Here is a 25897-nt window from a genome sequence, read left to right on the forward strand (position 1 = left end):
AACATCCTTACCTTTTCCTATAGCTTTCTCACATATCTGTCTTACCACAAAGATCTGATCTACACATCCCCTACCTGTCCTTAACTCACACTTTCTCACCAATTAATCCCTCTGTTCCTCTCCTAATCCTCTCAATCAAGACCCTCCCATAAGCCTTCCCAACTACACATAACAAGATGATCCCTCTGTAACTACTACACTCACACTTGTCCCCCTTTCCCTTGCAAAGTGGAACTATACAGGCACTCCTCCAGTCCTCTGGTACTCTACCCTCTCTCAAACAAACATTAAACAACCTCACCAGCCAGTCCACCATAACTGTACTTCCTTTCTTCAGACATTCTGCATGGCTTCCATCCAGACCAGGTGCCTTACCTGCTCTCATCATCTTAGCAGCTGCTTTCCTTCCACTCATCACTCTCATTTTCTTAGCGCTTCCCACTGCAACTACCTTTACCTCCCTATCCTCCTTCACATTTAGCAACTCCCTAAAATACTCTGCCCACCTTCCTCTCACTGCCTTCTCTTCCATTATCATCTCTCCATCTGCACCTTTTACCTTTTCTTTTCTACTTGATTTGCCTCCTTTTTCTCTTTTATTTTCCTTCCAAAACATCTTTTTATTGCTTTCAAAATTTTCTGTCATACTCTTTCCCCATTTCACATCTGCTCTCCTCTTTGCTTCCTTTATCTTATGCTTAACTTCCTTTCTCTTTACTTTGTACCTCTCATACAATTTCCTCATCCTAATTTGTAGCCAATCTATGAATGCCTGCTTCTTCTCTTTTACAACCTTCATTGCTTCCTCATCCCACCACTCACTACCCTTTCTTCTATTTCCTCCCACCCTCCTTGTTCCACACACCATCTTTGCACACCTTATGACTCCCTCCTTGAACCATCCCAATTCCTCCTCTACTCCTAGTTCTACTCTATCCTTTACTCTCTCCCACTCCTCTCTCAACTTCCTCTTATACTCATTCTCCTTTTCTTCCTCATTTAAGCAGTTCACCCTAAGTACCTCCCTACCTTCTGCCTTTTTCCTCTTTCTCCACCTATTCTCCACTCTTTTACCTTCCACCAGAAAATGATCAGATATTCCCCCACTCTCTCCCCTTAGAACATGTACATCCTTAACTCTTCCTACCATACTCCTGGTCACCACTATATAGTCCATTAACACTATCTACCAACCCTTCCATCCACCACCCTCTCCCATGTGTACTTATGCTTGACTTTCTTCCTAAACACTGTATTTGCTATCATCAACTCTCTTTCAAGACACATCTCCACCGTCAATTCTCAACTACAATTTTTACCTGGAACTCCATACTTCCCAATCACTCCGTCTATTGGTTCATTTCCTACCCTAGCATTAAGGTCTCCCAATACAACTACAGTGGCATTTCTCTCTAATCCCTCTATGCACTCAATTATATCTACCCAAAAAGCCTCCCTTTCCTCTACGCTCTTCTCACTACCAGACCCATATGCACTTACAAAAACCCACATCTCCCTTCCCAGCTTCACCTTCATCCACATCAACCTTGATGACACCTCCTTCCACTCCACTACCCACTTATCTCTTCATTTACCAGTATAGCCACCCCTTCTCTCCCTTGTCCCCTCTTCACTCCTGAGTACCTTGATGACACCTCCTTCCACTCCACTACCCACTTACTTATCTCTTCACTTACTAGTATAGCCACCCCTTCTCTCCCTCGTCCCCTCTTCACTCCTGAGTACCTCCCAGCTACACTCCCAAACTCACAGTTGCCCTTTCCTTTCATTTTAGTTTCACTCAAAGCCAGTACATCCATCTTTCTTCTCACAAACATACTGCCTATCTCTTCCCTTTTACTCTCATCTGTACCACATCCACACACATTAAAAGACCCATACCTTAGGGTACTGGTTGGAAAGCTCCCAGACCCTCTTATGCCTTTACTTTCTTTTTCAGGAATGTCCCCTTTTGGGGCTACAGGTAGTAGGACTCCTAATCCCATCCCCATGTCCCTTTTTTTGTCGCCTTTTACGACTTAAGTGGAAATACTTGGTGGCAGTGTTCTTTTGCCCCCACCACAGGTAGGTAGGCAAAAAAGGGAAATAAATATTCAGAGAAATGGTACAGGACAGTAACAAGGGGTTGAGGGACAGCATAACAGAGGGAGAATCGTACTATAAAAGTGTCATCATTTCTCTATGTACAGAGTTTTCCTCTATCACAGACAAATTGATGTGTGGCTCTGGTCCGTAGGGGTGCCCCATATAGTCCCTAAGTATCAACTGCATGCTACTTTGCCACAATAACATGCAGCCAATACTCCAGATTTTTTTTTTTTTTTTTTTTTTTTTTTTACTTTTTCCAAACTCTATTATACATTTCTTGATGCTGAACTTCATTTCCCACTTTTGGCTCCATTCCCAGACTTTGTTCAGGTCTCTCAGTAGTGATTCATAGTCTTTTTCCATACTTTCATTAGTAGTTTTACGTCATCTGCAAAGAAGTCCATATAAAATTTTACATCTTCATCCATGTCATTTATATATATATATATATGTATATATATATATATATATATGTATATATATATCTATATCTATATATAGATATATATAAATATATATATATATATATATATATATATATATATATATATATATATATATATATATAGCAAACATTATCAGAGCCAATTTCTAACCTTGTGGCACTCCACTTATCATTTCTTCCCAGGTCGAGTTTTTATCTCTAATTACCACCCTCATTTTTCTCCAATGCAAGAAATCTTCCATCCATTTCAATAACTTTCCTTGTACACCTGTTGTTTCGAGTTTTCTTAATAGCTTTTTGTGTGCTACTTTATCAAACACCTGTAAATCCAGGAAAACACAATCTACCCATCTGTCCCTTTCTTGCATTACATCTATTAGCCATGAATAAAAACAAATCAAGTTTGTGGTAGATGATCTTCCTTGTTTAAAGCCCAAATTGTTTTGGATTGAGTATGAATAAAAACAAATCAAGTTTGTGGCACATGATCTTCCTTGTTTAAAGCCAAATTGTTTTGGATTAAGTATATTGTTTTCCCTGGGGTGGGGGAAAAGAATACTGCCACCAAGTATTTCCACTTGGATCGTAAGAGGCGAGAAGAAAGGGACGGGGAGTGGGACTAGGCATCCAAGTCCTTGTAGCCCCACAGGGGACATTCCTAAACAAAAAAGTAAAGGCATAAGAGGGTCTGGAAGTTTTCTGACCAGCACCCTTAGGTTTGGGTCTTTTAATGTGCATGGATGTGGTACAGATGAGAGTAAAAGGGAAGAGATAGGTAGTATGTTTGTGAGAAGAAAGATGGATGTGTTGGCTCTGAGTGAAACTAAGTTGAAAGGGAAGGGTGAGTGTAAGTTTGGGAGTGTAAGTGGGAGGTTATCAGGAGTGAAGAGAGGGTGAGGGAGAGAAGGGGTGAAGAGATAGGTAAATGAGTAGTGGAGTGCAAGGAGGATTCCTCAAGGATAATGTGGATGAAGGTGAAACTGGGAAAGGAGATGTGGGTCTTTGTAAGTGCATATGGGCCTGGCAGTGAGAAGAGTGTAGAAGAAAGGGAGGCCTTTTGGATAGATTTAAATGAGTGCATAGAGGATTTAGGGAGAAATGTCAATGTAATAGTACTGGGAGACCTTAATGCTAGGGTAGGAAATGGTCCAATTGATGGAGTGGTTGGGAAATGTGGAGTTCCAGGAAAGAATCGTAGTGGAGAGTTGATTGTGGAAATGTGTCTAGAAAGAGAGTTGATGATAGCAAATACAGTGTTTCGGAAGAAAGTCAAGCATAAGTACACATGGGAGAGGGTGGTGGATGGAAGGGTGGTAGATAGAGCGTTGATGGATTATGTAGTGGTAAATAGGACTATGATAGGAAGAGTTAAGGATGTACATGTGCTAAGGGGAGAGGGTGGGGGAATATCAGATCATTTTTTGGTGGAAGGTAAGTTGTTGTTGTTGTTGTTGTCGTTCCCTAGACTGTCTGTCCGAGCAGTCCCGTCTCCCCAAGGAAGGCCACAGCCGAAACTGGGTTTTCCCACAAATCCTTTATAGAGTGTATGTTGTGTTGTTTGCGTGCATGATTGTGTATAATGCAGTCTTCCATTATGTGTTGTATGGTATGGGGTGAAGTGTTACATCCTGGGCAGCTGTTCACAACACAGTCGTCCAGCCTCTTCTGGTAGCTTAGAAGTGCTGGGTGGTGACCGCATCGCAGTCTGGCCAAGTGGACTCTGTCCTTTCGTGGGAGAGAGGATTCAGAAGGGTGGATATCAGGGGGTCTGGCATGCAGCAGTGTGTTGTCTTTCAGTGTGTTAATGGAGCGGTGAGTGATATGATTATGAATATGTTTCCGGAGGCTGGTATTTGGTGGTTGTGGAGGAAGAGAAGAGAGTATCTGTGCGTAATAAAGGTCTTTGGGTATAGCTTTAATGTTTTTTGGTGTGTGTGGGTGTTCTGCTATGTAGTGTAGCGGGTGTGATGTGTTTGTGGTGGCTGCAGCAAGTGTTTGTGTGCCTCTCATGTCGAGGTGGTCCTTGACTTTGAGGACTTTTGTTTCATGGTGTAAATGGTCTGTAGGTGTTGTATTTGTGCAGCCTGTTGGAAGGTAAGTTGAGAGTGGAGGATAGATGGAGAAAGAGGAGAGGGGCAAAAGGTAGGGAGGTGCTTAGAGTAAACTCTTTAAATGAAAAGGAGAAGGAGTACAAGAAGAAGCTGAAGGAGGAGTGGGAGGGAGTGAAGGATAGAGTAGAGTTAGGTGTGGAGGAGGAATGGGGATGGTTCAAGGAGGGAGTCACAAAGTGTGCAAAGATGGTGTGTGGAACAAGAAGGACAGGAGGAAATAGAAGGAAGGGTAGTGAATGGTGGGATGAGGAAACAAAGAAGGTTGTAGAAGAGAAGAAGCGAGCTTTCACAGATTGGTTACAAAATAGGACGAGGGAGTCATATGAGAGGTACAAAGAAAAGAGAAGTAAAGCAAAAGGTAAAGGAGGCAAAGAGGAGAGGAGATGTGAAGTGGGGTAAGAGTATGACAGAAAATTTTGAAAGCAATAAAAAGATGTTTTGGAAAGAAATTAAGAGAGGAAGAGGAGGCGAATCAAGTAGAGAAGAAAAGGTAAAAGGTGCAGATGGAGAGATGAAAATGAAAGAGAAGGCAGTGAGGGGAAGATGGGCAGAATATTTTAGGGAGTTGCTAAATGTGAAGGAGGATAGGGAGGGAAAGATATCTGCAGTGGGAAATGCTAAGAAAATGAGAGTGATGAGTGAGGAAAATGGAGGAGAAATAAGGAAGGATGAAGTGAAAGCAGTTGTTAAGATGATGAAAGCAGGTAAGGCACCTGGTCTGGATGGATGCTATGCAGAATGTCTAAAAAAAGGAGGTACAGTGATGGTGGACTGGCTGGTGAGGTTATTTAATGTTTGCTGGAGAGAGGGTAGAGTGCTGGAGAACTGGAGGAGTGCCGGTATATTTCCACTTTACAAGGGAAAAGGGGACAAGTGTGAATGTAGTAGTTTCAGAGGCATTAGCTTGTTAAGTGCAGTTGTTGTTGTTGTTGTTGTCATTCCCTAGACTGTCTGTCCGAGCAGTCCCGTCTTCCCAAGGAATGCCACAGCCAAAACTGGGTTTTCCCACAAATCCTTTATAGAGTGTATGTTGTGTTGTTTGTGTGCATGATTGTGTATAATGCAGTCTTACATTATGTGTTAAGTGTAGTTGGGAAGGCTTATGGGAGGATCTTGATTGAGAGGATTAGGAGAGGAACAGAGGGAGTAATTGGTGAGGAACAGTGTGGATTTAGGATGGGTAGAGGTTGTGTAGATCAGATCTTTGTGGTAAGACAAATATGTGAGAAAGCTATAGGAAAGGGGAAGGATGTTTTTTGGGCTTTTATGGATCTGGAAAAGGCTTACGACAGGGTAGACAGAAAGGAACTGTGGGAGGTTATGCCGATATATGGGATAGGAGGAAAGCTTCTAGGAGCTTTCAAGAGTTTTTATGAGAGTAGTAGAGCTTGTGTCAGGATTGGAAATGGAGAGTGTGAGTGGTTCGAGGTAAAGGTGGGACTTCGTCAGGGATGCGTTATGTTGCCCTGGCTGTTCAACTTATACATGGATGGGGTGGTGCGAGAGGTAAATGCAAGGGTAGTGGGTCAGGGATTGGAGATGGTTAAAGAAAATGGAGAAAAGTGGGAGGTGAGCCAGCTGTTGTTTGCGGACGACACTGCGCTTGTGACAGGATCGGAGGAGGGACTGAGGAAGTTGGTGACAGAGTTTGGGAGAGTATGTGATAGAAGAAAGCTAAAGATAAATGTGGGTAAAAGTAAGGTGATGAGATGTACAAGGGATGAAAGTGGCAGTAGACTGGAAGTGAGCATTAAGGGAGAGCGACTGGAGGAAGTGGATAGTTTTAGATACTTGGGTGCAAATGTGGCAGGAAAAGGTGGAGTGAAGGTGGAGGTAGAATGTAGATTGAGAGAAGCGAGTAAATGCCTTGGTGGATTAAAGAGTGTAATGAGGAATAGACATTTGGGAATGGATGCTAAGAGACTGTATGAAGGAGTGATTGTGCCAACAGCACTGTATGGGGCAGAAACATGGAACATAAGAGAGGAAGAGAGAAGGAGTTTGAATGTGTTTGAGATGAGGTGTCTGAGAAGTATGATGGGGTTTACTAGGCTAGATAGAGTGAGAAATGAGGAGGTGAGGAGGAGAACAGGGGTGGAAAGGGAGTTGGGAGATAGGGTTGATGAAAGAGTATTAGGATGGTTTGGACACATGAAAAGAATGAGTGAGGAAAGACTAGTAAAAGAGGTATGGAAGGCAGATGTGGAGGGAGTGAACATGAAGGGATGTCCTAGGATGAGGTGGATGGATGGGGTGAAGGGGGCTTTGGGGAAGAGGGGAATGTCTGTTGAGGAAGGACGGAGAGGACAGAAGACAGGGGTGAATGGAGAATGGTTGTATATGGATGATGTTGTGATGCATGAGGTGGAATGGGCGAGGGGATGGGGGGTGAGGTAGTATGTGTGAGCAAATTTTGATGCAGCCTGAAGGGATTTCTCCCCGTCCTCTCCTTTTATGCGTGGGGGGATGGAGAGGGGGGAGGGGGTCGCCGATTTAATGAAGTGGCCTTGCTGTGGATGTGCTGTGTCTTGCGACACTGCTTCTGACCCAGGGCAGTGGACAAGGTGCAGGGATGACCCGTCATCCAGGAGGTGCTAAGATAAGAGAGAGGGTGGAGGGGTGTGGAGTGTATTCAGGGGATGGAGTGGGTGGGAATGATTTTATGCCTTTCCCTTTTTGGCTACCTCCCTTGTAGGAGGGAAAAAGGCTTGGTATATGTATGTATATTGCTTTCTTCCAGATGTTTAGTCCATCTACTTTTGATAACTTTTTCACATATTTTAGCTATTGTGCTTGTAAGGGAGACCAGTCTATAGTTTGTTGGGTCTTCCTTATTTTCCACTTCATATATTGGCACAATGTTTGCTTGTTTCCGATCTTGAGGTAACTTTCCTTCTTTGAGTGAGCAATCTATTATCTTATATATTTTGTCCATTAGTTCATCTATACATTCTTTTAGTATCCAATGTGCAATTCTGCCTAGGCCGTGTGATTTTCTGACATCAAGGTGTATTATTTGGTCCCTTATTTCTTTCTGTGTCACAATTATTTCCCTGTCTGGGATACTGGTTGCATGTTATTGTGGCAAAGTAGCATGCAGTTGATATTTTAGGGTCTATATGGGGCGCCCCTATGGACCAGAGCCATGCATCATTTTGTCTGTGATAGAGGAAGTCTGTTCATAGAAAAATTATGAAACTTTTATTATACTGTAACTGGCCCTCCATTATGCTCCCTTGTTACCGGGGCCTGTACCATTTCTCTGAATATTCATTTCCTTTTTTTGCCTACCCTGCGGTGGGGGAAAAGAATGCTGCCACCAAGTTTTCCCACTTAAGTCATGCCAGGTGACAAAAATTGGGACGGGGGTAGGAGTAGGAATCCTGCTACCTGTGGCCCCAAAGGGGACATTGCTAAAAAAGTAAAGGCATAAGAAGGTCTAGAAGTTTTCCAACCAGTACCCTAAGGTTTGGGTCTTTTAATGTGTGTGGATATGGTACAGGGATATGATAAAAGGGAAGAGACAGGGAGTATGTTTCTGAGAAGGAAGATGGATGTGTTGGCATTGAGTGATTCTAAGTTGAAAGGGAGGGACAAGTGTGAGTTTGGGAGTGTAGTTGGGAGGTTCTCAGGAGTGAAGAGAGGACAAGAGAGAGAAGGGGTGGCTATACTAGTAAGTGAAGAAATAGGTAAGCGTGTAGCAGAGTAGAAGGTTTCTTCAAGGTTAACCACTTCAGTACGGAACTTAAATCTCGCGGGCAGCAGCCAATGCCAGCCGTACGACGTGTCGTAATAATACTCGCATCATAAAATATAGTCACCGCTTATATCGATCGTTCTCTCTTTCACCCGCGAATTTTGAAAACCACAGAGAATGGGATTCAGGGCACATTTGAGAGAATGTAAAAACACAGGGGCGACTACAATAAATATAATCAAGACGCCGATATGGCAGCGTCGCGAATCCACTTGCTCCTCATGACGCCTACGTGTGCGGCACCGTATGGAAGGGGTTAATGTAGATGAAGGTGAGGCTGGGAAGGGAGATGTGAGTTTTTGTAAGTGCATATGGGACTGGTAGTGAGAAGAGTGTAGAGGAAAGGGAGGTATTTTGGATGGGTTTAAATGAGTGCATTGAGGGATTCGGGAGAAATATCAATGTAGTGGTGTCGGGAGACCTTAATGCTCGGGTAGGAAATAAACCAATAGAGTGATTGGGAAGTATGGAGTTCCAGGAAAAAATCATAGTGGAGAGTTGACGGAGGAGATGTGTCTAGAGAGTTGATGATAGCAAATGCAGTGTTTAGGAAGAAAGTCAAGTGCGAGTACATATGGGAGAGGGTGGTGGATGGAAGGGTGGTAGATAAGACTATAAGAATGAAGGAGACTGCAAGAGACCATAAGGCCTACACTAGGCAGCTCCGTATCCATCACCACCTGTTATCCCCATCCATAAAGTTGTCTAATCGTTTCTTAAAACAACTGATAGTTTCAGTGCTTACTACATGGTTACTAAGTTTATTCCATTCGTCGACCACCCTATTAGTAAACCAATTCTTGCCTATTTCCTTCTTAAATCTAAATTTGTCCAGTTTATAACCATTACTGCGAGTCCTGCCCTGTTGTTTTAATATGATGACCTTGTTTGCATCACCCTTGTTAAAGCCTTTGATTCACTTGAACACCTCTATTAGATCACCCCGCACTCTGCGTCTTTCCAGAGAGTGTAAGTTAAGGTGCCTAAGCCTCTCTTCGTAAGGCAAATTTCTGAGTCCATGTATCATTTTGGTCATTCTTCTCTGTACTGATTCTAGTGAATTGATGTCCATTCTGTAGGATGGAGACCAAAATTGTACCTCATATTCAAGGATGGGTCTAACTATTGCTAGATAGAGTTTAATAATTACCTCTGCACTTCTATTCCTAGCAATGAAACCTAATGCTCTGTTAGCTTTATTCCTGGCACTAATGCACTGTTTCCTGGTTTTAAGTTCCAGACTCACTAGAACTCCCAAGTCTCTTTCACACTCAGTTTTCTCTAAAAGTGTGTTATCTAAGCTGTATCTATTTTCAGGGTTATGTAGCCCTACATTTAACTAGCTACACTTAGAGATATTGAAGTTCATTTGCCATTTCACCGACCATGTGAACAATTTGTTAAGATCATCCTGCAGAAACTCTGTGTTGTCTCCTGACCTCATTAGGCATCCTATTTTAGAGTTGTCTGCAAACTTACTAACATCGCTATTCATCCCATCGTCTAAGTCGTTTACGTACATAATGAACAACAAGGGACCCAAAACCAAGCCCTGGAGGACCCCACTAGTAACAATGTCCCACCTAGATTTTATTCCATTTATGGTGACCTGCTGTTTTCTGTTATCAATCCAAGCTCTAATCCATTCTAACACTTTTCCTCCTATGCCTTGGGCTTTGATTCTATTTAGTAGTCTCTGGTGTGGTACCTTGTCGAACGCTTTGCAAAAGTCAAGGTAAATAACATCGTAATTATCATTGTTATCTGACGCCTTATATACTTTAGTGTAAAAGCATAGAAGATTAGTCACACATGACTTACCCTTGGAGAACCCATGCTGTGAATCACGAATTAAATTATGCCTTTCAATGTGTTCTCTGAGTCTATTTACTATTACTGATTCAAGCATTTTTCCTATAACTGATGTCAAACTGATTGGCCTGTAGTTGCACATAGATGATCTATCTCCCTTCTTAAAAACAGGAATAACATTTGCTTGCCTCCAAGCAGTAGGCACAAATCCCGTGTCTACTGATTTATTAAATATTTAGTTAACTGGTCACAGATTTCAAATCTACACTCCTTTAGCATTCTTGGAAAAATTTTGTCTGGCCCCGGGGATTTTGTAGCCTAAAGTCTTTCAATCTGCTTGACTACTTCTACTTTACTAATGCTGATATTAGATAGACTACTTTCTTCATCCCCTCTGAAAATCGGATTGCAGTCAGGTACTTTATCTAACCTCTCATTAGTAAACATACATATATACCAAGGCTTTTTCCCCCTTACAAGGGAGGTAGCCAAAAAGGAAAAGGCATAAACTCATACCCACCCATTCCATTCCTGAATACACTCCACACCCCTCCACCCTCCCTCTCATTAGTAAACACCGATAGAAAATAATTGTTAAACTCCTCACTCATTTTTTCCTTCAATTCTATCATGACATTTTCATCATTTTTAATTGGTCCTATTCTTTATTTATTTTTTGTTCTATAGAGATGAAAGAAACCCTTTGGGTTGGATCTTGCTTGACTAGCAACCTTAATTTCATAATTATGTTTCGCTGTATGTGTATTTTTTTTAACCAGTTTTGCCATTTCGTTATATCTGGATCTAAGGTGTGTTTCCCCATTTTTTATTTTTATGTAAAGTCCTACTTTCATTCCAATCTCATGTTTCAATCTGTCCGTCATCCATTTGGGAGTATTTCTATTTTTCCGTACTGACTTCAGGGGGATAAATGTATTTTGTGCATTAACCCCTTCCATACGGTGCCGCATATGTAGGCGTCATGAGGAGCAAGTGGATATGCGAGGCTGCCATATCGGCGTCTTGATTATATTTATTGTAGTCGCCCCTATGTTTTGACATTCTCTAGAAACTGCCCTTAATCACATTCTCTATGGTTTTTAAAATTCACGGGTGAGAGAACGATCGATATAAGCGGTGACTATATTTTATGATGCGAGTATTATTACGACACTTCGTACGGCTGGTATTGGCTGCTGCCCGCGAGATTTAAGGCCCGTACTGAAGAGGTTAACAATTAAATCAGTTAGATTGCTATACATTTCATCCAAATCGCTGACCTGCCCGTTGAGCCCTCGCCCCCAAATGACCTGACCCAAGGTATGCATATTACCCTCCGTGACCCAACCCCTGGTCATGACCTGACCACCAGTCACGCACCAAGACTCGACAATGTCCGGAACGTCCTCATGATATTTCATATTCAATTTCAAATGGGTTTTTATATTGTCAAAGTTTGCTCTCCTGAAGTCTGGTACTTGGACGTTATTCATACTTTTTCCTTCTTCTCAAATATTAAATCTTATTTTTTGATGATCGCTAGAGCCTAGACTATCTCCCACTTTTACGTTACTCATTAGGTGCTCATTATTAGTTAAAACTAAGTCCAGAGTATTTTCTCTTCTCGTAGGATCAGTAATCACTTGTTTTAGGAAACTATCCTGCACCACATCTAGGAATTTCTTTGTTTCCTGATCTCCTATTAAAGTTTCCCAGTCAATGTTTCTATAATTAAAATCTCCCATGATCACATTTTTGTACTGGGACGCTCTGTGAATTTCATGAATCAGGGGATCAGTCTGCTCAATGCTGAGGTTAGGAGTTCTATACAAGGCACCAATAATAACTTTCTTATTCTTGCCTATAATCTCTACCCAAATGGATTCCATACAGTCCTCTTCCTTAATCGGATTGTTGATAATACAGTTTATTGTATTTTTAACGAAAAGTGCTACACCTCCCCCACTCCTGCCAACCCTATCCTTGTGAAAAAACTTATATCCTTCTATTTCGTTTTCCGGAAGGAAATGTTTATCAGCCATGTTGATCCAGGACTCAGTAATAACTATAATATTGAAATTCTCTACGTATGCTTTACCTCGCAACAAATCAATTTTGTTAATTATGCTTCTGCTATTTGTATAGTAAACTTTATCTTCCGCCACCTGCTTTGGTGATTCTTTTCACAGTCCCTCTCTAAGTTGTTTCTATTGCCTAAACTATATTCCAATACTTCCCCCTCTATTCCCACGTAATCTACCCAAAAAACCCTGTAGGATGCCTACTTCTCGCTCAAAGGATTCAGCAAGGAGCCGAAATCCTCTGGACGACAAGTGCACCCTGTCCCTTGTATATAGATGATTTCTACCATAAAAGCAGTCCCAGTTGTTGACAAATGCCCATCCATTGGCCTTACAATGTTTTGCCAGCCTGCAATTCATTGCAATAGCCCTGGAATGCCACATGCCTCCAACTCTACGCCTCATAAGGATTCCACATACAACAGGAACACCTCCCCTATTTCTAATCTTGTCTAGCGAATCCCAGAACCGCGCAAACAATTCCTCACTCCCTAACTTACCTATATCATTGCCCCTGGCACTTAAGCAAACTACAGGGTCCTTACCTTCCCCTACTAAACACTCTTCAATCCTATCTCTAATATCTCCTGTCCCCGTGCCAGAGTTAGAATGTTAATGGACTATACAGTGGTAACCAGGAGTACAGTAGGAAGAGTTAAGGATGTACATGTTCTAGGGGGAGAGAGTGGGGGAATATCATATAATTTTTTGGTGCAAGGTAAGTTGAAAGTGGAGAATAGGTGGAGGAAAAAGACAGAAGGTTGGGAGGTACTTAGAGTGAACTGCTTAAATGAGAAAGAAAAGAAGGATTATAAGAAGCTGAGAGGGGAGTGGGAGGGAGTGAAGGATACAGTGGAACTAGAAGTGGGGGAGGAATGGGGATAGTTCAAGGAGGGAGTCATAAGGTGTGCAAAGGTGGTGTGTGGAACAAGGAGGATGGGAGGAAATAGAAGGAAAGGTAGTGAGTGGTGGGATGAGGAAGCAAAGATGGGTGTAGAAGAGAATCATATGAGAGGCACAAAGTAAAGAGAAGAGAAGTAAAGCATAAGATAAAGGAGGCAAAGAGGAGAGCAGATGTGAAATGGGGTAAGAGTATGACAGAAAAGTATGAAAGTAACAAAAAAATGTTTTGGAAAGAAATTAAGAGAGGAAGAGGAGGTGAATCAAGTAGAGAAGAAAAGGTAAAAGGTGCAGATGGAGAGATGATAATGGAAGAGAAGGCAGTGAGAGGAAGGTGGGAAGAGTATTTTAGGGAGTTACTAAATGTGAAGGAGGATAAGGAGGGAAAGGTACTTGCAGTGGGAAACGCTAAGAAAATGAGTGAGATGAGTGAGGAAAATGGAGGAATAAGAAAAGATGAAGTGAAAGCAGCTGTTAAGATGATGAGAGCAGGTAAGGCACCTGGGTTGGATGGATGCCATGCAGAATGTCTGAAAAAAGGAGGTACAGTGATGGTAGATTGGCTGGTGAGGTTATTTAATGTTTATCTAAGAGAGGGTAGAGTGATGAAGGACTGGAGAAGTGCCTGTATAATTTCACTTTACAAGGGAAAAGGGGACAAGTGTGAGTGTAGTAGTTTCAGAGGGATCAGCTTGTTAAGTGTAGTTGGGAAGGCTTTTGGGAGGGTCTTGATTGAGCAGATTAGGAGAGGAACAGTGTGGGATTAGGACAGGTAGAGGTTGTGTAGATCAGATTTTTGTGGTAAGATAGATATGTAAGAAAGCTATAGGAAAAGGTAAGGATGTATTTTGGGTGTTTATGGATCTGGAAAAGGCTTATGACAGGGTAGACAGGAAGGCACTGTGGGAGGTATTGCAGATATATGGGGTAGGAGGAAAGCTGTTAAGAGCAGTCAAGAGTTTTTACGAGAGTGTTAGAGCTTGCGTTAGGATTAGAAATGGAGAGAGAGTGATTGGTTTGAGGTAAAGGTGGGACTTCATAAGGGATGTGTTATGTTGCCTTGGCTATTCAATTTAGACATGGATGGGGTGGTGTGAGAAGTGAATGCAAAGGTAGTGGGTCACAGATTGGAGATGGTTAAAGAAAATGGTGAAAAGTGGAAGATAAGCCAGTTGTTGTTTGCTGATGACACTGGACTTGTAGCAGGATCAGAGGAGGAATTGAGAAAGTTAGTGACAGAGTTTGGGAAGGTGTGCGAAAGAAGGAAGTTGAAGATAAATGTGGGTAAAAATAAGGTGATGAGATGCACAAGGGGAGAAAGTGACAGCAGACTGGAAGTGAGTATTAAGGGAGAGAGATTGGAGGAAGTGGATAGTTTTAGATACTTGGGTGTGAATGTGGCAGGAAAGGGAGGAGTGGGGGTTGAGGTAGAATGCAGATTGAGAGAAGTGAGTAAATGCCTTGGGGGATTAAAAAGTGTAATGAGAAATAGACATTTGAGAATGGATGCTAAGAGGAGATTGTATGAAGGTGTGATTGTGCTGACAGCATTGTATGGGGCAGAAACATGGAGCATTAGAGAGGAAGAGAGAAGTTTGAATTTTTGAGATGGAATGCCTGAGAATTTTGACAAGGGTTACTTGGCTGGATAGGGTGAGAAATGAGGAGGTGAGGAGAACAGGGGTGGAAAGGGAGTTGGGAGATGGGGTGGATGAAAGAGTATTGGGATGGTTTGGACACATGGAAAGAATGAGTGAAGATTAGTAAAAGAGGTGTGGAAGGCAGAGGTGGAAGGAGTGAACATGAGGGGGCAAACTAGGATGAGATGGATAGATGGGGTAAGAGGGGCATGGGGAAAGAGGGGAATGTCTGTTGAGGAAGGACGGGAGAGGACAGAAGATAAACGTGAATGGAGAATGATTGTGTATGGATCATGTTGTGATACATGAGGGGGGGGGGATGGGGGTGAGGGAGTATGTATGAGAAATAAATTGATGCAGCCTGAAGGGATTTCTCCCTGTCTTCTCCTTTTCTACGTGAGGGGATGGAGAGGGGGTGTCTCTGAATTAATGAAGCGGCCTTGCTGTGGATGTGCTGTGTCTTACGACACTGCTTCTGACCCAGGGCAGTGGGCAAGATGCAGGGATGATCTGTCATCCAGGAGGTGCCAAGATAAGAGGTAGGGAAGAGGGTGGAGGGGAGTGGAGTATGTAGGGTATGGAATGGGTGGGAGTGGCTTCTGTGCCTTTGTTTTCAGGCTACCTCCCTTGTAAGGGGGAAGAAAGCCTTTGGTACATGTATGTAATTCTTTCATTGGTGGGGATCTTTCTTCCTTTCCTTCATCCCATTTGTGTGTATTTTCATTTGTGAATACAGATTTAAAATTTTCATAATTTCAGCCATTTCTACATCTATTTATTCTGCATTCCCTTGACATAGTTTCACTATTTTCTGTTTATTCTTTAATTTGCCCTTTACCTATCTGTAGAATAATCTAGGTTGATCTTTACATTTGTCTATTGTCTTTTTCAGTCTCTTTTTTTCTTTCCTGTATATTTTTACACATTCATTTCTTAGTTTGATATATATTTGCCACTTACCCATTTTTTTCCATCTTTTCCAAGTTTTGTCTCTTCTATCTTTTGCCTCACTACATTTTTTGCTGTACCAGCATTTGATGTACACCTCTTCCTGTTTTTTTTTTTATATATATTTATCTACTCCTTCATCATAGATTTCTTTTAATATTGTCCATTTCTCTTCCATTTTTGTTTCTTCATTAAAGAATTTTCCCAATTCGCTTTTTGAGAGATTTTTCTGAGTTTCTCAAAATCTGTTTTGTTGTACATTAGTCTTCCTTTTCTAAGTTTCTCATTTCTTTCCAAATAAATTTCCTCTTTAAGTTTTAACTCAGTTAGTATGTAGTCACTCTTCCTAATTGGTGTCTTGTGTTCCATTCTATCCACAATTTCAGGCTCTGACACAAATATTAAGTCTTGTCTCAACAGTTCTTCATTATTTCTATATCTGGTATTTTCTTTTACCCAATATGTCATTGTGTATTCAATGGTCATGTCCAGTAGTATATTTTCCCAAAGTCCCTCTCCACCTTTCACTGTCTTCTCTTCCCAACATATTTCTTTAGTTAAAGTCACCCATAATTACTAAGTTTCTTCCTTTCAGCATTTTATTTATATAATGCTTTGTGTATGCAAGTATGTATACATATATATATATATATATATATATATATATATATATATATATATATATCAATCCTTGTGAAACTAGAAAGCAAATTTAGAAAAAGATAAAGGAAACCCTTACCTTTACATGAGGTGGCAATCTCTGTTTCAGAGCATGCACTATGACGTCATTTTCAACTAAGTGGGCCACTTCTTCATTCATGTCATTGTGTTGCAATGCTATCATGGCCTCTGAGCATGCCTCCCAAACCTATGTAAAAGTAATTTTTTTTATTAAATGATATCTTTAAAGAATGTCTTTTATACCTGGAGAATACCTTTTTTTTTTCAAATTTACATAGGAATAGATGTGACCTCAAAAAGCTGTGTGACAATTGCTAGTTTGAAAAAAGTCCAATTATTTTCAAATATGAAATTGTAAAATTACATATCTTTAATTTCTAATATATAAATGTTGTAAACTCTTGTACATGTACACACTTATTACTAATGCAATCACAATACATAGATGAAATGTTTACCTGCATTCTTCTGACAGGGTGAGCTCTCATAGACATAATTTCATCCCATACTCCAAGCCTAGAGAAAAGCTTTTGTGTATGCTGGCTAAGGGCACATACTCGGTTGCTGTATTCCTCAGGTAAGGACCAACTTTTGTTGGGTGCTCCTTCCAGCATTAAAATACTGTGGTTACTCATTCTGCTACTTTGGCCTGAAAGGACAAAGTTAAATGTTACTAATGGGGAAATATATATATATATATACACATATATATATATATATATATATATATATATATATATATATATATATATATATATATATATATATTACATATACATATATATATACATTATATATATATATATATATATACATATATGTATACATATCTACAATATATATATATATACATATATGTACATATATACAGTATATATATATATATATATGTATATATATATATATATATATATATATATATATATATACATCACATATATATATATATATATATATATACATATATATATATATATGTACATATATACAGTATATATATATATATATATATATATATATATATATATATATATCAGAGGCGATCCAGGTCATCAACGTCACTCGGGCTCATCACAGATTTCGCCTAAGACCTTGGGGTACATATGAGCAGCGACATGACCTTCTCTCACCACATTAATGAGATCTCTGACACCGCCAGGAAACTCTTAGGCTGGATACTCCGGACATTCCAGACTAGAAACAAATCATGTATGGTGACGCTCTGGAAAGCATTAGTACTCCCAAAACTTGAGTACTGTTGCCAACTCTGGTCTCCCTTCAAGACAGGAGACATAATCAAACTTGAAGCTGTCCAGCGTACTTTCACAAATAAGATTGAGGGATTGCAACAGTACAACTACTGGGAAAGACTGCAACATCTGGGACTCTACTCTCTCCAGCGAAGACGCGAAAGACATATAATAATATACGTCTGGAAGATTCTGGAGCATCTGGTACCAACTGTGGGCCTGAAGGTGAACTACCACCCAAGAAGAGGTCGCCTGTGCTATGTGAGGAGAACTGAGGGGACATCACAAAGGGTGAAGATCATAGTACACCATAGCTTCACCTATATTGGGGCGTGCCTCTTCAACTCTGTCCCACAGAAATTGCGAAACTAGACAGGCATTTCACCAGAGAGTTTCAAAAACAAACTGGATAAATGGCTGGCCACAATTATGGACCAACCACCTACACTGGGATACACCAGTTCCAAAAACAACTCCCTCCAATCACTGACCTGTGACTCAGAGAGGAGGAGCTGCCTGAGTACAGCGGACGTCCACCTTAGCTGAATCGGTCAAAATGAAATCGGACAAAGATAGACAAAGGTAGACATGCATAAATGAAGGTAAGAAACGTAATGCACACCGTAGACTTTTACCTCTACCAAGCTAATATGTATTAGCCCGAGTTACTGGACAGTTTTCCGTTCCTTTAAGAATATTGTAAAATTTAAATCTTTCTTACATTAGAATTTAAATTATGTTTATTCTCACAGAATTTAAATCCTAAGCTCTGTAGAAATCTATTGTTTCAAGGAAACATTGAATTTGAATTACTTTTAATTTTTACAATTATAGATAACAACTTGTGCCGGTAAGCTCTGAGCCCGAGCGCATCATCAACTCAAGAGATGCCAGTTAGTTTTTTACCCAGCTTATCAAGCTAATTTGTATTAGCCCGAGTTACTGGACAGTTTTCTGTTCCTTTAAGAATATTGTAGAATTGAGATCTTTCATACATTGGAATTTAAATCCTAAGCTCTGTAGAAATCTATTGTTTCAACTAAACATTGAATTTGAATTACTTTTAAATTCTTACAATTATAGATAACAACAAGGCTGTAAGCTTTGAGCCCGAGCGGCGGAGGCAGGATCCTGAAAAGCTCTGATTGGCCGAGCCGAGAAGCAGCTCGACTATCATTGGGTGACGAGTCAGGAGCGTTATATAGGAGCAATATTTATATTCTGACACAGCCCACCTAGAGTAGATGAATCCCAGACGCTGAACGAAAATATATGAACTGTGGCCAGGCGAAATGAATGGAGCCCAAGCTAACTGGCTGTAATTACATGTTCATTTTAGAAAATCTAATACTCGGGCTAAGCCTGAGTAGCCTGACGGCCGGAGTCGCCACTGATACATAAATATATATATATATATATATATATATATATATATATATATATATATATGCTAATAAGAACACGGGTACGTGTGTTCACTTATGCAAAGTAGACCACTTGTGTCTACTTTGCACATACATATATACATATATATATATATATATATGTGTGTGTGTGTGTGTATTTACCTAGTTGTATTTTACGGGAAGGGGAGCTATGCTCGTGGTGTCCCGTCTTCATATCTCATTTTATCTAAACTATTTTTAAATTCATGTATTGTTTTTGCACACACCACTTTCTCATAAACTTGTTCCAACTGTCTATTACTCTGTGAGAAAAGCTGTTCTTTTTCACATCTCTTCTATAGCTGTCTTTTTTTATTTTCTTTCCGTGTCCTCTAGTATTTCTACCATCCCATTTTATCAAATTCTCTCTATCAGTAATTTCTATGCCTTTCATGATTCTGTAAATAGCTATCAAATCTCCTCTCTCTCTTCTTTGCTCTAGTGTCTGTAGTTCAAGTTTTGCTAGTCTCTCTTCATATGATAGTTTTGAGAGTGTTGGTGCCAATTTTGTAATTGCTCTTTGTATTCTTTCAAGTTTTTTTATACATTTTTTTGTACTTGGTGACCATATCGTTGCTGCATATTCCAATCTTGGTCTTATCAGGGTGATTAGAATTTTCTTCACCATTTCTTCATCCAGGTATGTAAATGCAACTTTGATTGTTCTTATTAAATTATAAGTTTCTCCAAAAATCTTATTTATATGTTTCTCAGGTGACATATTATTCATAACAATGACTCCCAGGTCCTTCTCATTTTCTACTTTTTTTATTCCTTCTTCTCCCAATTTATATGATCCTGTTATTCTGTTTTTGCTTTTTCCAAATTCCATTATACTACACTTTTTTGTATTGAACTCCATCTCCCACTTCCTACTCCATTCCTGTACTTTATTTAGGTCGCTCTGTAGTGATTCACAATCTTCTTCATTGTTCACTCTTTTCAGTAGTTTTGCATCATCTGCAAAGCAGCTCATATAGCTTTCAATTCCTTCATCCATATCATTAATATATATAGCAAACATTATTGGGGCCAGAACTGTTCCTTGCGGAACACCGCTTATTACTTTATCCCATTTTGAGTGTTTGTCTCTTATCACTACTCTCATTTTCCTTTCTTGCAAAAAGTCTTCCATCCAATTAAGCAGTTTGCCCTGTATTCCTCCTTCAGTTTCTAATTTCTTAAGCAACTTCTTATGTGGTACTTTGTCAAAAGCTTTTTTTTAGGTCTAGAAATGCACAATCAGCCCATCCATCTCTTTCTTGTATTATATCTATTAGCCTTGAATAGAAACATATTAAATTGGTGACGCATGATCGTCCTTGTCTGAATCCAAATTGCCTTGGATTTAACACATTGTTTTTTTCTAAATATTACCCATCTACTTTTGACAATTCTTTCACAAATTTTTGCTATTGTACTTGTTAGAGAGACTGGTCTATAGTTGGTAGGGTCTTCTTTATTTCCTCCTTTATATATAGGTACTATATTTGCTTTTTTCCAATCTTCTGGAACTTTTCCTTCTTTCAAGGAACTGTTTATTATGCTATGTATTTTGTCTGCCAGTTCATTCCTGCATTCTTTCAAAATCCAGTTTGCTATTTCATCTGGTCCATGTGATTTTCTGACATCAAGATTACTCAAGTGTTCCATTATTTCGTTCTTTGTTACTTCATTTCTTTTATGGGAGGGACTTTCTCTTTCCATTCGGGTGTGTGTGTGTGTGTATGTATAAAGCCTGATAATCATAGGCAAACAATGGGAACCCATACTTTATGGACCAGGGAAACAGATGTAGAAGAGAAATATCTCTCTGCTGCTTGTCTTCAAACCCCATCAACACTGTCATCTGGAGGGAAAGCACTGGGCTGATACTAAGTCTCTGGATTGAAGCCAAGATCTATATTTTTTTCCACTTTTCTTATGTAAGGAGAACTAAAACTAACAACTGCTCCCCTTCTCTTTCTCCCACAAATTGGTGGAAAAGAGAACAGCCAAACCAATGGTCCAATATTACTTCCTGGAGAGATCTATGGGAGGGTTCATGGTTTGTTGCTAGCTACTGTGTGGAGATTTGTTTGTTAACATGGGCTTACCAGTTTAGTGTGTTGCTTGTCATATACTGATGCATAACTACTTTTACATGACTATGACAAAATCTAAACATCATCTTGTTTCTTAAATCTTCATTCAATATGATTATGAAATAAGATCACCAGGTGCTTCATGTTTTAGAACACTTTGAGTTCCACTGTGTGGATGTGAGTTTATCCATATTTTTTCCTCATGATACCTTTTCTTAAAGCTATGCACTTTCCCTTCATGAGGGTTGTTCCAGTGTTCTGTCATTGTTCAGAAAGCTCAACTTTTGTTACATATTTTTGTCATCTCCTTTTAGAATGTGAAACTGTTATCACATTTACATGTTGACAAGTTAACTTGTTACTTATTTTTAACCTACAATGATGGTATGCTAGTCTACAATTTCTAAGCATAACTGACCTTGTATATTTGGAACCCACTTTGTGACTAGCTTTTGCACCCTTTCAAGTTTCACTGTATTTTAGTGTAAACTCTACAACACAACTGTGAAACATTCCAAATTTGGTCTGATCTACAAGGCTATCAGTGTTTTGATCACTTCATCAATGTGCATGAAGGCCACTCAGCGGGACAATGATGTGTACCTGCATGTGGTGGTCTAGTAAGATGGTCAGCAGCAATGCTCACTTTCAAAACCTGTAAACATCCTCACCTTCATCAGGTGCAGCCCTGATTGGCTGGCACTCATTCTCTGCATTGGGCTCGAGATCCCTATCAACTTCAACTGTATTTTTCATACCTTTTCATACATGGACATCTGTCAACCAGTGACTGCTCCCCATCTTCTACTACTTTCAGCTGGTAACACTTAAAGTTTAACACCAATACAATTGAGAGATCTACTGCCAGCTACTGTGGAGCTGCAGGTCTTCAACTTAGCAAAACTTGAGGGAACAATTATTATAATCATCAAGGATATTCAAATGTTTGCCCATCAAGCATATGGATCTGCCAACTACCCAGTACATTTATGTAGTCTTTAGGGTCAAAATTTTTGTTGAAATTCTTCTCAGACTCTTATCTTTTTTCATGTTATGTAGTTGAGCTTGTGTCAGGATTGGAAATGGAGAGAGTGAGTGGTTCGAGGTAAAGGTGGGACTTCGTCAGGGATGCGTTATGTCGCCCTGGCTGTTCAACTTATACATGGATGGGGTGGTGAGAGAGGTAAATGCAAGGGTAATGGGTCAGGGATTGGAGATGGTTAAAGAAAATGGAGAAAAGTGGGAGGTGAGCCAGCTGTTGTTTGTGGACGACACTGCGCTTGTGGCAGGATCGGAGGAGGGATTGAGAAGTTGGTGACAGAGTTTGGGAGAGTATGTGATAGAAGAAAGCTAAAGATAAATGTGGGTAAAAGTAAGGTGATGAGATGTACAAGGGGTGAAAGTGGCAGTAGACTGGAAGTGAGCATTAAGGGAGAGTGACTGGAGAAAGTGGATAGTTTTAGATACTTGGGTGCAAATGTGGCAGGAAAAGGTGGAGTGAAGGTGGAGGTAGAATATAGATTGAGAGAAGCGAGTAAATGCCTTGGTGGATTAAAGAGTGTAATGAGGAATAGACATTTGGGAATGGATGCTAAGAGGAGACTGTATGAAGGAGTGACTGTGCCGACAGCACTGTATGGGGCAGAAACATGGAACATGAGAGGAAGAGAGATGGAGTTTGAATGTGTTTGAGATAAGGTGTCTGAGAAGTATGATGGAGGTTACTAGGCTAGATAGAGTGAGAAATGAGGAGGTGAGGAGGAGAACAGAGGTGGAAAAGGAGTTGGGAGATAGGGTTGATGAAAGAGTATTAGGATGGTTTGGACACATGGAAAGAATGAGTGAAGAAAGACTAGTAAAAGAGGTATGGAAGGCAGATGTGGAGGAAGTGAACATGAGGGGACGTCCTAGGATGAGGTGGATGGATGGGGTGAGGGGGGCTTTGGGGAAGAGGGGAATGTCTGTTGAGGAAGGACAGGAGAGGACAGAAGACGGGTGAATGGAGAATGGTTGTATATGGATGATGTTGTGATTGCATGAGGTGGAATGGGTGGGGGGGTGGGGGGTGAGGTAGTATGTGTGAGCAAAATTTTACGCAGCCCGAAGGGATTTCTCCCCGTCTTCTCCTTTTATGCAATGGGGGGACGGAGAGGAGGGGTCGCCGATTTAATGAAGCGGCCTTGCTGTGGATGTGCTGTGTCTTGCGACACTGCTTCTGACCCAGGGCAGTGAACAAGGTGCAGGGATGACCTGTCATCCAGGAGGTGCTAAGAAAAGAGGGAGGGTGGAGGGATGTGGAGTGTATTCAGGGATGGAATGGGTGGGAATGATTTTATGCCTTTTCCTTTTTGGCTACCTCCCTTGTAAGGGGGAAAAAGCCTTGGTATATGTATGTATGTATGAGTATTATGACGAAACATTGTATGTCTGGCAGCAGATGCTGCCCACAAGATTTTGGCCCGGAGTGAAGTGGTTAAGAAATGGTTAGACAATTTTATGGATAGGGATGACAGATGGTAATAGACATGGAACTGCCTATTGTAGGCCTTATGGTCTCTTCCAGTCTCCTTCATTCTTATTCATCTAGTTGTATTTTACAGGAGGAGAGCTATGTGCATAGTGACCCGCAGTTGTATCTTTCCACATCCAGTTCTTTCTTAAAATCATGTATAGTTATAGCACTTACTGTTTCCTCTTTCAGTTTATTCCATGTATCTATCACTCTGTGTGGAAAGCTGTTTTTCAGATCTGTTCTGTAACTGTCTTTCTTAAGTTTCTTCTCGTGTCCTCTTGTATTTCTTCAGTCCCATTTTAGTAGGTCATCCCTATCAAGTATTTCCATCACTTTCATAATTCTGTAGATGGTTATCAAATCACCTCTTTCTCTTGTTTGTTCTAGGGTTGATAAATTTAGTTTGTCCAATCTTTGTTTGTATGTCAACTTGCAAAGTGTTGGTGCCATCTTTGTCATTGCTCTTTGAATTCTTTCTAGTTTCTTTATATATAGTTTTTCTGTACTAGGTGTCCATAGTGATGTTGCATATTCCAATTTTGGTCTTACCAGTGTAACTAATATCTTCTTTACCATTTCCTCACCCATGTAGTCAAAGGCCACTTTCATTGATCTTATTAAGTTACAAGTTTCTCCAACTATTTTGTGAACATTTGTCTGGTGTCATGTCATTTGAGACAATTACTCCTAGGTCCCTTTCTGAGTTTACTTTTATAACTTCCTTTGTACCAATTTTATATTGACCTGATATTCTATTTTTGATTTTTTCAAATTCCATTATACATTTCTTAATGTTGAAATTCACTTCATTCTTTTTACTCCATTACCAGACTTTGTCCAGGTCTTCTTGAAAAGATTTGCAATCTTCTGTACTTTCTTCAATAGTTTCGCATCATCTGCAAAGAAGTTCATATAAAATTCCACGCCTTCGTCCATGTCGTTTATATAAACAGCAAATATTATTGGAGCCAATACAGAGCCTTGGTGGACTCTGCTTATCATATCTACCCAATTTGAGTTCTTTTCTCTACGTACCACCCTCATTTTTCTTCTGTTCAAGAAATCTTTCATCCATTCCAACAGTTTTTCTTGTATTGCACCTATTGTTTCAATTTTTCTTGGTAGCTTTTTGTGTGGTATTTTGTCAAAAGCCTTTTGTAAGTCCAAGAAAGCACAGTCTACCCAACCATGTCTTTCTTGTATCATTTCTATTAATCTTGAGTAAGAGCATATTAAGTTCTATGTTCTTTTGAATGTGTAATTTAATTTTGGTAAAACTTTAAGTGTACACATGCGTGATATAGCAATAGAAAATTAATAATTCATTTTGTAAATTATAATACATCAATGTAATATGCATTTTTCTTAGCAGATATTAATAAAAAAAAAATTCTAAAACTGATTTATTAACAAATAAAGTCATGGCAGGTGAATGATACACCATGTTTGTTTTGATAGCTGCCAAGGCTGAAGTAATTAAAGGATGATAAATTTGTCTAACTTAACCTACCTGACCTAACCTATGTAACCTAAGCTGTATTTAGTAATGTGGTACCTGTAATTCTAAAGCTCATCCAGGTCGTCATCCAGGTCACAGAAATGAAAAGATGATAAATTTGTCTATTCTCACGAGAATTCACAGCATTTTCTACTTCAATGGGATACTATGAGTTCAAATGAATGCTATTTGGATTATGTAATAGTCCATTAACTTACATGAGATTAATGAATACAGTTCTAGATGGGTTGTTAAGAAACACTGCCAGTGTATTTCTAGATGATATTTTAATAGTTTCCCAAACAGCAGCTGAGCACTTTAAGAAATTAGATTTGATATTCTCAAGACTAGTTGAAGCAGGATTGAAAGTGAAATTTGAAAAATGCAAGTTTTTGCAGGACAGTGTTATTTATTTGGGTCATAAGATAGACAGGCATGGACTTAGTAAAGTAAATTCAAAGGTTGAAGCATTGTAGAATTTTCCTGTTCCAATGTAGAAAAAGTTAGAAGTTTCTTGGGATTGACAGGATATTATAGGAAATTTATCCAAGGATATGCAGACAATGCTAATCCATTAAGTCCTTTGTTGAGTAAAGATTCAAAGTTCATGTGGGGACCTGCACA

The 25897-nt window shown here is 39.9% G+C and overlaps 1 protein-coding gene across 6 annotated transcripts in view; it reads right to left on the reverse strand.

Annotated features, from left to right (window-relative positions):
• Positions 1–25897, reverse strand: part of Coq6 (ubiquinone biosynthesis protein COQ6, mitochondrial) — a 159979-nt gene that overhangs the window by 119389 nt on the left and 14693 nt on the right. For all 6 annotated transcript variants that reach the window (XR_012966803.1, XM_076191736.1, XM_076191737.1 and 3 more), the window contains exons 2-3: positions 16943–17133; positions 16543–16671 (exon numbers count right to left, since the gene is read on the reverse strand). Coding sequence is in view for 5 of the 6 variants with exons in the window: in XM_076191736.1 (XP_076047851.1) it covers positions 16543–16671; positions 16943–17133 (320 nt within the window). In the remaining variant the exon portion in view is untranslated. The remainder of the gene's footprint in view (positions 1–16542; positions 16672–16942; positions 17134–25897) is intronic.

The sequence above is a fragment of the Oratosquilla oratoria genome, chromosome 10, assembly GCF_046742065.1.
Source record: "Oratosquilla oratoria isolate Oo_2021 chromosome 10, ASM4674206v1, whole genome shotgun sequence".
NCBI classification, from domain to species: Eukaryota; Metazoa; Arthropoda; class Malacostraca; order Stomatopoda; family Squillidae; genus Oratosquilla; species Oratosquilla oratoria.